We start from the raw sequence: 13208 nt of genomic DNA on the forward strand, positions 1-13208 counted from the left end.
TGATGAATGAAAAACTTTGTGGTTGTTTTCAACCTTAAATACAATAATTCATAGGGAATTTTACATTACTAAAAATTGTTACATATGGACATTTTTCTGAAATATTTGTTCTGTTTTTTCCTATAACAGCATACAAGTAGATACAAAGCATGTAAAAATATTTTCAAGTATTTTTTAATGTGTTAACTTTTAATAGGTATCCACTTGTCGACTAAGAAAGGATCAACAAGCAGATGATGATGAAGATGATGAAGACGACTTAGACGTTACAGAAGAAAACTGATTTTCTTACATAAACTTATATTTCCATTTTCATCTTGAATGACTTGGAATTCAGGATTACTAAATTATAAAACTTTATACTGACTTGATACATTAAATTTCTACTGGAAATGGAAAAATAATTAAAGGAAATTCATGCTGACCAAAAATGAAGGTTTTAAAAAATACTACACAAGTTTTTCCAGTCATTCATTTCAGTATCCTACCTAGTAGTATGTGGTTCTGTAGTGTTCCATTTTTTTTAACTATTTCAAAAGTATTTCATACCAATGCACTGTATTTACTTGAAGTAGTAGGTGACAAACAACCCAAAATCTTGTAATTCCACTTCCTTTAAGTTAAAATACCCTGCTTTTATCACCAGAAAAGGATTCTAGAGAGTCCTTTTGATTAAATACAAATTTAATTCTGTAAAAGCTTTAAGCAAAAGACATCTTACCTTTTTTAATTTTTCCACTTTTACGAAACCCTGAAATTTTACCATTAGTATATAGAAATTTACTTTGCAAAAAAGCATAATAATCATTCTTTATGGTAATGGGACACTAGGATATCAGTTTCATAAATATACAAAGAGCGTACATTTTAGATTCAAAAAAGCCACATTCTGCCTAGTTATGGTTTTAAAATGCTACCATGCTAAATGGTTCTACAATTCCTGGAAAGTTTTAATTTGATGGAATATAAGAAAACATGGAAATGGAAAACCATAAATCATTAAAAATTCATGAAAAATTTTAACTGTCACCCCTGTTAAGAGTATACAGTCACTTTTTATTCCTGAAAATATAAAAAAATTCATTGTAGTATCTGATTTCATTATATCTGATACTTTTGTTTCATGGATTCCAGTCAGGCATATAAAAATAATGAAATTTATAAAATTTTTTTGGGATAACCACAAAAAGCAATTATATCAGAAAAATAAAGACTTTCTAGAAAGCTTTTTTGACTGTCACTCATCATTCTGATCTTAACAAAGCACTCCTTCCTGAGAACAGACATAAGATTATTTCAGTACTCTTAACACCCTAAATATGGATACTCTTAGAAAATTGATATTGCATTTTCATCTTCTCAATATTTAAATTTGATATTGGTGTTTCTTTTGCTGTTTATAGCAATTCACTCCTTTTGAGCACCTGTTGCCCGATTTGTAAAGTTAAAACAGTGCCTGAGATGTAAAGCAAACAGCAAATAATTCTGACATAAAATATATGCTCTGCCAACCTCAGAGAAATATTCTAAACACAAAAGAATACTATCCATGATAATACTTTTAACAATGTAAACATAAGTTTCTTGTAGACCAGATGTAGGCTGCCAAACTTTCTTAAAAAGCCACATTTTTTTTCACTGTTAAGTCCAGAGGAAAAAAAAATCAAGGCTAAACATGGGTACTTACATAACCATTTAAGATGTAAACAATTAAAAATGTAAAAACTTAGTTTCCTTGTAAAAAAGCAACCAATCTGACCTGTCATTTAGCCTATACATCTCCATTTCTAATCTCTAAAATACTTAGGATTATTGAGAAAAAAGTGAGTCAATTCATATGTAATTACGGACCACAAATATAAACCATGTAATGCAGCTCAATGACAGCTTACGTTTAATACAAAGATGGGGTCACTGCTTTATAGGCATAGATGGGAAAAAAGCCATTGTTCTTAACAACCTTCTCAGTAAGGGATAAAAGAGCACTCCTAATACAATGAGTCTTACCTATCTCTTGGTTATAGAATTATTTTTTAAGCATGATCTATGCTTTTCAGGTAACTTCTAGATAAAAAGTTTGTCTCTAAGATAATTAAAATGCCACTGGGAATTAAGATACCCAATATACCCCTGGTATACCTAATATATCTGGGAGTAGGAAGCCAAACTAGCTATGAAATGATAATTATTAAAGCTGGGTATATAAGCATCTAATACAATATTCTCTTACGTATTTGAAATTGACAGTGTGCTGGCAAACTGGTTCTCTCGGGTGGAAAATGCCCCAATGCACTGCAGTTGCCAATTTACGTGGTGTAAAATACTCCTACCATGGCCAATTTTAGTTATCAACATTATACTGAAGACAAAGTTGGAAGATGTGAAAAAAGGCTCCCATCAGCAGAACCCTACTTCCTATATAAGCGATTTTAAAAAGTTAATTAAGAAGTATCTTAAACAGATTACGAAAATATTCCTGTCAACCCATCCATTTTGAAACCAAAATACAAAGCCAGTGTTTACTATTGTTGGTCTTTTATCTACCATCATCCCACACCAGCTTAGTTTGAGCATATGTATCAGCTTGATATTTGAAAAGAATTCATTAAGTCTTCTATATATCCCTTAAAGGGGCTGATCAAATGAACCATCTATATAATCATTAGGCATTTAGAATATTTACTCCTATTTGTTCATTTTGCTGGTTTGAACATTTAATCATTTCCCCAGTTATTTGTAAGCTTATTAAAGTGCCTTTTTGAACCAAATTTACCAGTTTATTCATTATACTAGGAAGCAGTATATGTTATTAAAACACAGAAACTTTGGTTGACTTCTCCTAGGCTTCTTTAAATCACTGAAAACAATCCAAAATATTTATAGTACTAACTGACTAAGTACTGACAAAGTATCCTACTTCTGAAAAATCCTATTATCAAATGACTAAACTACCATATATAAATTCAAATTTTATGCCTATATGTTCATTTTGGGAAATTTCTGGATAACAGCATTGAGAAAAATTAACTGTGTTTTAAGTAAACTATAAAATACCAGTCAAATCATGTTTAATAAACAATTTTCAACTAGAAGTATATATCTATGTATACACACACACACAAAATGTTAGTATGCAAGAGAAACCTGGATATATAAAAACTTTTAAAGTTACTTTGTCTTTCACTAACAATGCTACAGCATGGTAAATTTATCTTTTTTAATGCTACTTTTAAAACAGTGGAGGTAAGAAGGTATCATTCTTAAAAATATTTTTAGCATGGTTCTTACTAAAATTAATGTGACACTTTAAACAAAATCAGGAACATGAAGTCAATGGTCTAAACCATTGTTTAGTCTAATTTACTAAACAATGTCTTTATGCAAATCACTTAACCAATGTAAACTTCATTATCTCATTTGTGAAACAAAGGTAAAGAATACTCTATCCTGCCTGGGGAATCAAGATTGAGATTATGCATGTAAAGTGCTCATTACTGTTCTGGCATGTAGTTAAGTGCCCAGTAAATGTTAACCATATTATCATTAGGGATACAGAAAATTAAATCCAGTATTTACAAAATGTCTACATTAAATGTTGAAGCAAAGAAGTCAAAATTCAACAACATAAGCATCATATTTAGTTACTGGGTTTAAAAAAAAACTAAATGGGTACAAAGTTTCAAAATTTTAAAAATTGTTCTAATTAAAAATATACGTTATATGAATTATCAGTGAATCATTCCTAGCTATATAAACTATATCCATCTGTCACATTCTTCCCAGCACAAGCCTTTAAGTGTCCTCGTACCTATAATTACATCCTTATCTTTGACTTAAGTAGTTTAAGTTAATCTTACAAATTTGGTTGATGAGATGTTGAGGAAACCATGGAAGTATATACAACACTCTACACTATTATTATAGGATATTTGGTCCCATCTATCATAAATATTGTTTTTATGTAGTTGTTGAAAATCTTCATAAAAGAAGCTGCAATTCTTTTTTCTTTTTATATAAATACAAGTACAGTTACTTAGTTGGTCTATTCAGTTGCAATCTTTTTTATTTTTATAAAACTTCGCAAAGTTATGAACATGGAAACTTTAAGAATCTCCTCAGCTTTTTACATACGTAAACTTTTAAGTTCACAGTCTGTCCATTTTGAACTATATATAGTTAACAGGAGGCTTAACACAGTAATATTTCAAGACAAGGAAGAGGGCATTAATTTGCAGCCAATATCAATAAAAATGCTAAACCTGAACAATAGTCACTGACCATTTTCCTTATATAGTTTGAGTAAAAGATGTAAACGACAAATGGAAACAAAAGCAAATATAAAATTCATCCTCCCCAAATACAACTCTACTTTACACAAGTCTTGAGGCATCAACAAAAATTAATGAACTCAGGGAATTCTCTCCCCCACCCGCAGGGAAAAATATATATATAATTTTAAATTAGAAAAGGTGAACGGCAATTTGCAGGCAAAAGAAAACAGATTCACATAATATTTACATTTGTTCTACTCACAGATCAAAATAAAATCGTTTCTTCATTTAATTAAAAAAAAACACCTTTTAATAACAAATGCATTTTACTGCATCAATACTGTGTGAGGAGGTTAATTTTGAACTTAGAAATGCTCTCTAGAGCAAAATTAACTTAACTTTGCGAGGGCCAACTGGCCTATCATTTAGATCTTTAATAGCAGCCATAGCTTCATTATAGTTTATCATAGCAACAATGGCTTCCCCTGTAGGTAATCCTTGGTCATTATACTGTATTGAAATAGAATCAGGTATGATTCTATAACCATGGAAAAAGTCTAGAATTTCATTAACATTAGCTTTAAATGGAAGATTCATTATCTTAATAGGAGTTACTCTACTTGAACTATTTAATTTTGGATCAGGCATAAATCTCCCCTCAGGAAAACTTCCCATATTACGCTTTCCAAAATCAAACTTGCCACCTTCTGGGTGACCAAAATTCACAACGGGTCGATGACTTCTAAAATCATCAGGTGGGCTCCGAAACTCTCCAGGGGGTCTAAGACTGTCAGGAAGTCTAGGGTCTTCCTCTGAAGTTTCCCTGAGGTCTTCCTCAGGGAGCCTCCTGAAGTCCTCATCAGAGTGGCATCTAAAATCTTCCTCCTGGGGGCTCCTGAAGTCCTCATCAGGAGGGTGCCTAAAATCTTCATCAGGAGGACCCCTGAAATCTTCATCTGGTGGGTGCCTGAAATCTTCCTCTCGGGGTCGCCTGAAATGTTCCTGTGGTGGCCTCCTGAAATGCTCCTGAGGAGGTCGCCTAAAATGCTCTGGGAATGGCCGCCGGAAGTGCTCTTGGGGAGGTCGCCGGAAGTGCTCCGGGGGCGGCCTCCTGAAGTGTTCTGGGGGTGGGCGCCTGAAGTGTTCCTGGGCCGGCCGCCTGAAGTCCTCCCCGGGGGAACGCCTTAAGTCTTCCTCAGGGGGCCGCCTGAAGTCTTCCTCAGGTGGTCTCCTCCATTCCCCCTGCGGAAGACGCCGGAAGTCCTCCTCAAAAGGCCGCCTCCAATCTTCCTCAGGTAGCCGCCTAAAGTCTCCCTCGGCAGGCCGCCTCCAATCCTCCAGGTGTCGCCTGAAGTCCTCCTTGGAAGGCCGTCTGAAATCCTCCTCAGGTGGTCGCCTCCAGCCCTCCTCCCGAGGGTGCCTGAAGTCCTCCTCCGGTGAGTACCTGAAGTCCTCCTCCGGTGAGTACCTGAAGTCCTCTTCCCAAGAGTGCCTGAAGTCCTCCTCTCGAGGGCGCCTGAAGTCCTCCTCTCGAGGGCGCCTGAAGTCCTCCTCCCGAGGGCGCCTGAAGTCCTCCTCCCAGGGGCACCTAAAGTCCTCTGGGGAATGTCTAAAGTCTTCTGGAGGGCGCCTGTCTGACTGAGGGTGCTTGAAATTATCCAGGTGTCTCAAGTCCTCTTGCTGATGCCTCAAGTTTTCAGAAAGGCCAACTGGGTGTACTGGTGGATCATTTGAGTCAAATGAATGAAAATGGTCCTCTCTATCACATGACTGCGAATGACCCTGCATCCTCTCACTGGACATCAATGGAAAATTTACACCAAACTCCTGCATTTGTGCCTCAGATATAAGTCTCAGTAATACCTCTGTCCCCAAGAATCTTCGTCGGTTTAACCGTTCAGCTTTCATGGCCTGTTCTTCTGTCCTGAATTTCACCAGTGCTTCACCCAGACCAACTCCTTTGTCATCATAAAGCAGGTAAATGTCATCCTCAGCAAGCGAAAAGTCTGCAAAGAACTTCTGCACTTCAATTTTTGTAACATCGAATGGGAAATTTCTTATATAGATGCACAGCTTCTGGCCAGAGTGGCCTTCTTGAGAATATTTTTGAGAAACATGTCCAAGCCTCTCTTTCCCTATTGATGGTGGTCTTTTCTTTTCATAACATGCAATGAGCTTCAGCACTTGTTTTCTAGAAACTGGATCAATATGAACTGGGCGATACTGTAAAACAGTCTTATGTAAACCCAGAGCTGTGTTATAGTCTTTTTGCGTCTTGAACATCACAAAGGCATATCTTGTTCTTCTTTCATCTTTATATAAAAACTTAATCTGTTCACTGGACAGATCAGTATCTCTAAAGAAATTTTTTAAATCTCTTTTGTTAATACCTAGGGACAGATTTTTTAAGTGAACATAAAATCCAAAAGGAGAACGAGAACGTGTTCTTCTGGGAGATTTTGAACATGACTGTTTTCCAAAATGCCTATCATTAACGCCTCTTGGTGGAGAATGGTCTTCACTTCTCATAGGAATGTCACCCTCCTTAATTGCATTACCACCAAACTCAATCCACTGTTGTTCTGAGCCTTGCATTACTTCTATGAATCTTGAACCCATAAAACTTCTATGACATTTAAGACCTCCTGAAGCATCAATACACGAAGCAAATTTTACTATGGCATCACCATTATTTCGGCCATCATGATGTTTTAAGAAAATTACTCCATCCACACACAAACCAGAGAAAAAGACACGTACATCATCTTCATTTACTAAGTAAGGCAAACCTCGTAGGAACAAATAAGGATTCTCAGCCTTCAATGGCCGTGTCTTTCTTGGCCTTAAATCACCATGTCCTGTACCATTGGTATGAAACCCATCATCTTGATTAACTGAAGAGTCATATCCAGAATTACTTGTTTCTTTCTTAATATCCTCAACAAAATTAGATAAGCTGCCAGCCCCTGATGCCCCAGATCCTGGTCGCTTTCTTCCTATGCGATCAGTTCTTTTCATTTCTATAGTCTTCTGCATTTCTGCCTTACTACTAAGAAAGAGTTCTATAGATGAATCCTTGATAAACCTTCCTGAACGACTTATGGCACGTCTTGCATCTTCATCTGTTGCAAAAATAATAAAAGCCTCCCCTCTTTCCCCTCCAATTATATGCACTCCTCCATCAGGAATAGTCAATCCCGTGAAGAAGTGGCGAATATCCACAGGCCCCGCAATAAAAGGAAGCCCCAGTAAACGGATGACTACAGCCATGCTGAGCTCAAACCACAGCAATAATGACCTGTAGACAAAAAGGTACACATAATAGCAAGTCTTATTTTTGAAGTACCTTATCCCAAACTTAGCTTAAATTACTTGATTCCTACCTTCAGCTTTTATAAATGAAAGCAAGATATAAGCTCACAAATAACTGACTTAAAAATTCTTTTTAAAAAAATTCCCATTCTAAATATACAAATAAACCAACTACTTTGAAGAAACATTTCATATCACCTATTCCGTACAGTATGAGCATCGAAAATAGCAAATCTTTATAAGTCTGCCAAGTGCTGCTTCACAACAAGACCAAACTATTTTCAGACTCACTTAGAAACATATCTTCTATTGAAACTTAAAGAAAGCTTTGTGTATTAAAGAATTTTACCAACCACAATAAATTTTACAAATTCAGAAAAGCCATCTACGGTCAGTATATAATTTCTGCTCAAAATAAACTGCCTCCCACTAATGAATCACTGACCAGACATAAGAGTTCAGAATCCATGTGTACCTAGATGCACTATTCTACTTTACATTTTTTTTTTCAAGTCTCTGTGAAAAGCCTTAAGCTCTGGATATCTTACCTTTTTTTTTTTAATTTCTTGGAGACCTGTTAATTCTGTAAAAGCAACTTAACTGTGGAAAGAAAATGAAATATAATTAATCCTTGGACTCTGTAATTGAGCTTAAACAACGCCAGATTATGATATTCACTTCAGAATTACCTATTAAAAGTGAGGCAAGATAAGAAAGAAATCACAACTATGGGCATTACAAATAGTCTTCTTTGTTCCAAGGGAAATTAATCAACCTTCAGCAAGAAAGAGGCACATATTCCAAGCAGACATCTGCAAATTGTTTTTAAAAAGGAAAAAACCTACCTAAAATTGTAATTCCTTGATTGGAAGTGTTATGAGGAAAGGGGTGATGGAAATGTTAAATATTTTGACTGGAGGAGAGGTTACATAAGTGTATAAATTTTATCAAGGCTGAATGAATTCTATCCTTAAGGTCTATGTATTCCACTATATGCAAATGTTATATCTACTTTAAAAATCTTTTAAAAGTAAAATCATAATTTGAAAGCATCAAAAATTGCCAAAATCCTATCACTTCCACCAGTGAAAAGACTAAACATCTTTTATGCATTTGTTTATCCTGCAATAACTCACTTGCCAGTCTCCTTTCCTATTCAAGCACAGGACAAAATCAAAGTAAGGCAACCACTGAAATGCTACAATTAAACAAAACTCTAATGCTTCAAATTCAAAAACCAATTTTTAAAGTAGTAAATCCAAGCCATCGGGCCTCCCCGGTGGCACAGCGGTTGAGCGCTGGGTTGCGAAGCTGCCCGCAGCCTCTGCAGCGCCGGTTCGATCCCCGCAGCTCGCCACCGGAGGAGGGTCCCACATGGCGCGCAGACCTCTCCTGCCGCCCGCTGCTCCCCTCAGCAGTGTCCTTCGGTCCTTCTGCCTGCTCTGCTCCCCGCTCTGGCTCTGGTGAGTTCTCTCACCCTCCTGCGCTTCTGACTGTACCCAGTGCATGTATAAACAAACAAACAAACAAACAAATAAATAAATAAATAAATAAACATGCTTCTATTTAAAAAAAAAATAAATCCAAGCCATCGCTATCATTTGGATATAACTTTATGTTCTATCTATACAGCTCACACTTCCACACATCAAACCAAAATTTGCTGAATCCATTATAGGTAAGGCAAATAAACACCAAAATAACCCAAAATTCAAAAATCTCAGCTACTACTACTCATGATTTTATCATAAACTCCTAAAAATTACTATTAAACTATCTCAAGCCAAACAAAAAATGTTCAAATACAAAAGTTTAATGTCACTAACTTTAATCCATCTCAAACAACTGTCTATATTCTACTGAGGAAACACAAGTGATAATGTAGAAAAGAAAAAATATATTAAATTGGAATATTTGGTGATGATCGTGTTAACTATTGAAAAATCTCAACTTAATATTTAAGAAACTTACATCTACCACTTTCAGAGATATCCAAAATAATATTAATGTAGTCTTACCATATAATTGATCTGCTAAATTAATAATTATAAGTTTTATGTTCATGTGTAAATAAATGTTTCAACTCAGTACTTAGACATAACACTCCTCCACATAATCTTTTGAGGTCAGCGAGATTTATTTTCCTTTGAAAAAGGCTCATAAATTATAATTTTTAAACTACAAACTAAAATAGCAAACTACAAACTAATATCTATAAATTATTTGGCATATTCCACATCTGCATTATTATTAATGCTATGTTTATAACAAAAATATTAGTGAGGTTTACTACTAAAATTTTTTCAGGATACATATATGGAAGTTGGGGTATAAGGGAAATTTCTTTACCTTTTGTACATTTTGTTCAAAAAGAAGTTCTAAAAGAATGTCTATTAAAAAAAATACCAAAAAAAATTTTGAATCTCAGTATAAGCCTAGTTCCTTCAACAAACCAATATCCCCAGCTATACTGTAATAAAAACTATTAATGCCTTCTGAAATAATTATTCATATTTAAATTCCAGGGCTCTCTTCCTATGCAAACTGCTTTGCTCCTTTTTGGCTTTTAATGTGTTTTTAGAAAGCAGTGTAAGCCACCCTTCATTTGCCTCTACTACACATTTTTTAACATATGTAGAAGGAATTTGACCAGTGGACATAAATGTATCTACATAAATGTATCCTTGAACTGTGTCAAGGAATAATTTTATGTCAAATTCTAAGACTCTCTAATAAGTTATCCTCTCTAGCCACCACATTTAAAAGCAATGTTTAAGTAGTACAATTCTCACCAGTACATGAGTACAAATCTCATTAATTCCAATTCAAGCAGACTAATTTAAAATAATTGTTCTATTTGTGAGTTAAATATAACCAATGCTTAAACTTTCTTTGCCCTTAAGTACCTTAATGTACCTTTTATCCTCTTTTATCCTTCTACAACACACCTTGAAAACTATCTACACAACAGACCAGCTCTCAAAATGATTGCCTTTCCTATAGCTCCCTGTTATTTCCTTAAGCAAATTCCGCAGAAAATCCACTCTAGAACATTACACAGAAAACACACCAAAACACCCCCAAAGTACTCTGAACTTAAATTTTTTCTACTTATGAATGCAAGTTATTTTTGTGACTGTGTTGATGATTTTAGTTATCCATTAGGTCTTTCAACCTACGAATAAAAGGAAGTAGGTCCTTACAGGCTTATTTGAGCACTTGATAAGCTCACGTTAATTTTGATTTTATCCAACCATTCATCCCACGTGATCACCATTCTCAGTAAAGATTATGCAAAGGCAAGAGTAAGCGGAAAACGGGAAGACCAATGAATTTAAATAGGTATCATTAACTAGAGACTAACAAGTCATTTTCCAGAATTAGTGAGGTTAAGAAAAATGCGACAATATCCTAAAACTCAAGTTATGCTGAAGTACAGACCCTAAACGCATTCGTTTATCCTGCAGGAAATAATCTACCCCGGTCCACAATTATCTTTTATGATGATGTGCCTTTTAGCATTTTATAACGTAGATGATTAAAATAAAAACCAAAGGCTAGTCGACAGAGAGCCGTAGTCCCCAACAGGAACTGCAAATGAAGACGCATCCACAGGCACAGCGTTTCCCATAACAGCCGTCCTCCTCAAACGGGGAGCATCCGAAGATAGCGTTTCTATTGCCCAAAGCTTTTGTCCATACTCCCGGGGCTCAGAGCTTCCTTCCTTCGCGCCAGGCCAAAGTTGCTACGTGGGATCCGATGCCGTCTCCAGACCTTCAGTGAAAGCAGCCTTCAAATTAACCTGGACCGCCCAACCTCCGCGCCCTTCCGTTACGCCGTCCCTCAAGGGCAGATATTCCACCCTACATCGCCCCGGGCGAGGTGCTCCCGACCCGGCCGAGCACTCGGGCCCTCCGCAACGCTAACGAGCCCGGCCTTCCGTGCTCTTCCACCACGCCTGGCTACGATGACATAGCAAAGGAAAAAAAAAAAAATACCTATGCAATCCTTGCAGCGCTCCACTGTCAAGAAGACTGGGAAGCGTACACAGCGCAGCACATGGAGACAGCGAGCGAGGAGGCGCCTGGCAAGGCAAGGGGGGGCCCTAACGGCAGAAGCTACGCTAACTCCTGGCGCGGCCGCCGGCCCCGCCTTTCCCTGTCCCGCCGCCCCACCGCCACCCGCGCCCGGCCCCGGCGCCCCGAGGGTAACTGCTTCGCACTTGGCAATAAACACACAACCGCTGCTGCCGCGTCGGACACACAAGGCCGGGGGCGGGGGCCACTCCGTCGCGTCAGCCTCCGCAGCGCAGGCAGGGCCCTCAGCGAGCCTAGAAGAAGATGGCGCCCACTCTCCCCTCGGCTCCGGACAAACGGACGTACAGTTTGTCTGCCATGCGCTCTCCAGGCGTAACCCACCGCCCCGGCAGCCGGCCGCGTCTGCGCACGCGCCCCGACGCGCATTCGCTTCCCGTTGTCAGGCGAAGAAAGGCGGTGCGGGTCAGCGCGCCTGCCCGGCCGGGGCGGGGGGCGGGGGGGCGGGGGGTGTGCAGCGCTTCTGCGCACGCTCACGTGCTCGTCGACTCGGGCGCCCCCACCCCCCCGGAACCGAGAGCTTCAGAAACAGAGTTCCGAGTCTGCAGGTTCGTTGTAGGGAAGCTGCGGTAGGTACTGTGCTCAAACGTTCGCGATTGCAGGCGTTAAGAGCTGCAAAAGTAGAGGCTTCTGTTATCATTTCAGCGCTGCAGTTACTGTTTGGTGTAAGCGTCTTCTGAAAAACTCTTGAACGAGCCACAGAAACGTTCGTTTATTACCTCAACAGGTTCCCTAGGTACAATACCAACTGCCAGGACCTTCATAAATGCATGCTTATTCGGCTTTACACACATTAATAACTTCGTGAGGAAGTGCCAGTATTCATTTATTGCTCCACCTTCTGGTTTTTTGAAATATGAGAGCACGTAAGCCAGTCTTGAAGATGGGGAAAAGTACAACTACAGGCATGTTTTGTGATCACTCCGATGAAATAGCTGATGAACAACCTTGGGCTTGATTTTTTTTTTTTTTTTTTTTTTTTTGCAAATAATAAAGCAACCCACCATGTTTTATAACTACTTGATACATTTATGGATGAATTCAAAGTTCACTAAGAAAGCAAAAACTACATTATAGATGAGAGAAAAATGAGATTTGAATCCCTCACTGTAAAATACCTCTTCATTAATTTAATGATATAACTGAGGAGAGGTATTCTATTTAACAAGTCATAAAAGCTGGTTCCTGGGGTGGGAGCCAATATTTACTCGCTTGGGCAAATATTTTCCCTATGCCTCATTTCCACATCTGTAAAATAGGTATAATAATAGTACCTATGGGGCCTCCCTGGTGGTGGAAGAGGTTAAGACACAACCTATGAAGCTATCCGCAGCCACTGCAGCGCGAGTTCGATCCCCAGCCAGGGAGATACCCACATGGCGCAGCAGACCTCTCCTGTCTCGCGTGCTGCTCCCCTCAGCAGTGTATTTCAGTCATTCCGCCTGTTCTGTTCCCCATTCTGTCTCTGGTGACTCACTCACCCCCCCACACACCTCTGGCCTGTACCCCAGTTCTTGTATGCATAAATAAA

General features: G+C 38.1%; 1 protein-coding gene across 5 annotated transcripts in view; it reads right to left on the reverse strand.

Moving 5' to 3' along the window:
- Window positions 1-1540: 1540 nt before the first annotated feature.
- Window positions 1541-13208, reverse strand: part of LOC119239816 (RNA-binding protein 12B-like) — a 290681-nt gene continuing 279013 nt past the window's right edge. The window contains exons 1-3 of one of the 5 annotated variants that reach the window (XM_054692113.1): window positions 11825-11941; window positions 8132-8183; window positions 1541-7569 (exon numbers count right to left, since the gene is read on the reverse strand). In XM_054692113.1, coding sequence (XP_054548088.1) covers window positions 4650-7541 — 2892 coding nt within the window. In that variant the 5' untranslated portion in view covers window positions 7542-7569; window positions 8132-8183; window positions 11825-11941 and the 3' untranslated portion in view covers window positions 1541-4649. Of the gene's footprint in view, window positions 7570-8131; window positions 8184-10652; window positions 11358-11581; window positions 11736-11824; window positions 11942-13208 lie in introns of those variants that run through there. The other 4 variants (XM_054692114.1, XR_008550610.1, XR_008550611.1 and 1 more) reach the window with 4 other exon arrangements.

Source organism: Talpa occidentalis, unplaced genomic scaffold (assembly GCF_014898055.3).
Source record: "Talpa occidentalis isolate TD23 unplaced genomic scaffold, MPIMG_talOcc4v2.1, whole genome shotgun sequence".
Classification (NCBI taxonomy): Eukaryota; Metazoa; Chordata; class Mammalia; order Eulipotyphla; family Talpidae; genus Talpa; species Talpa occidentalis.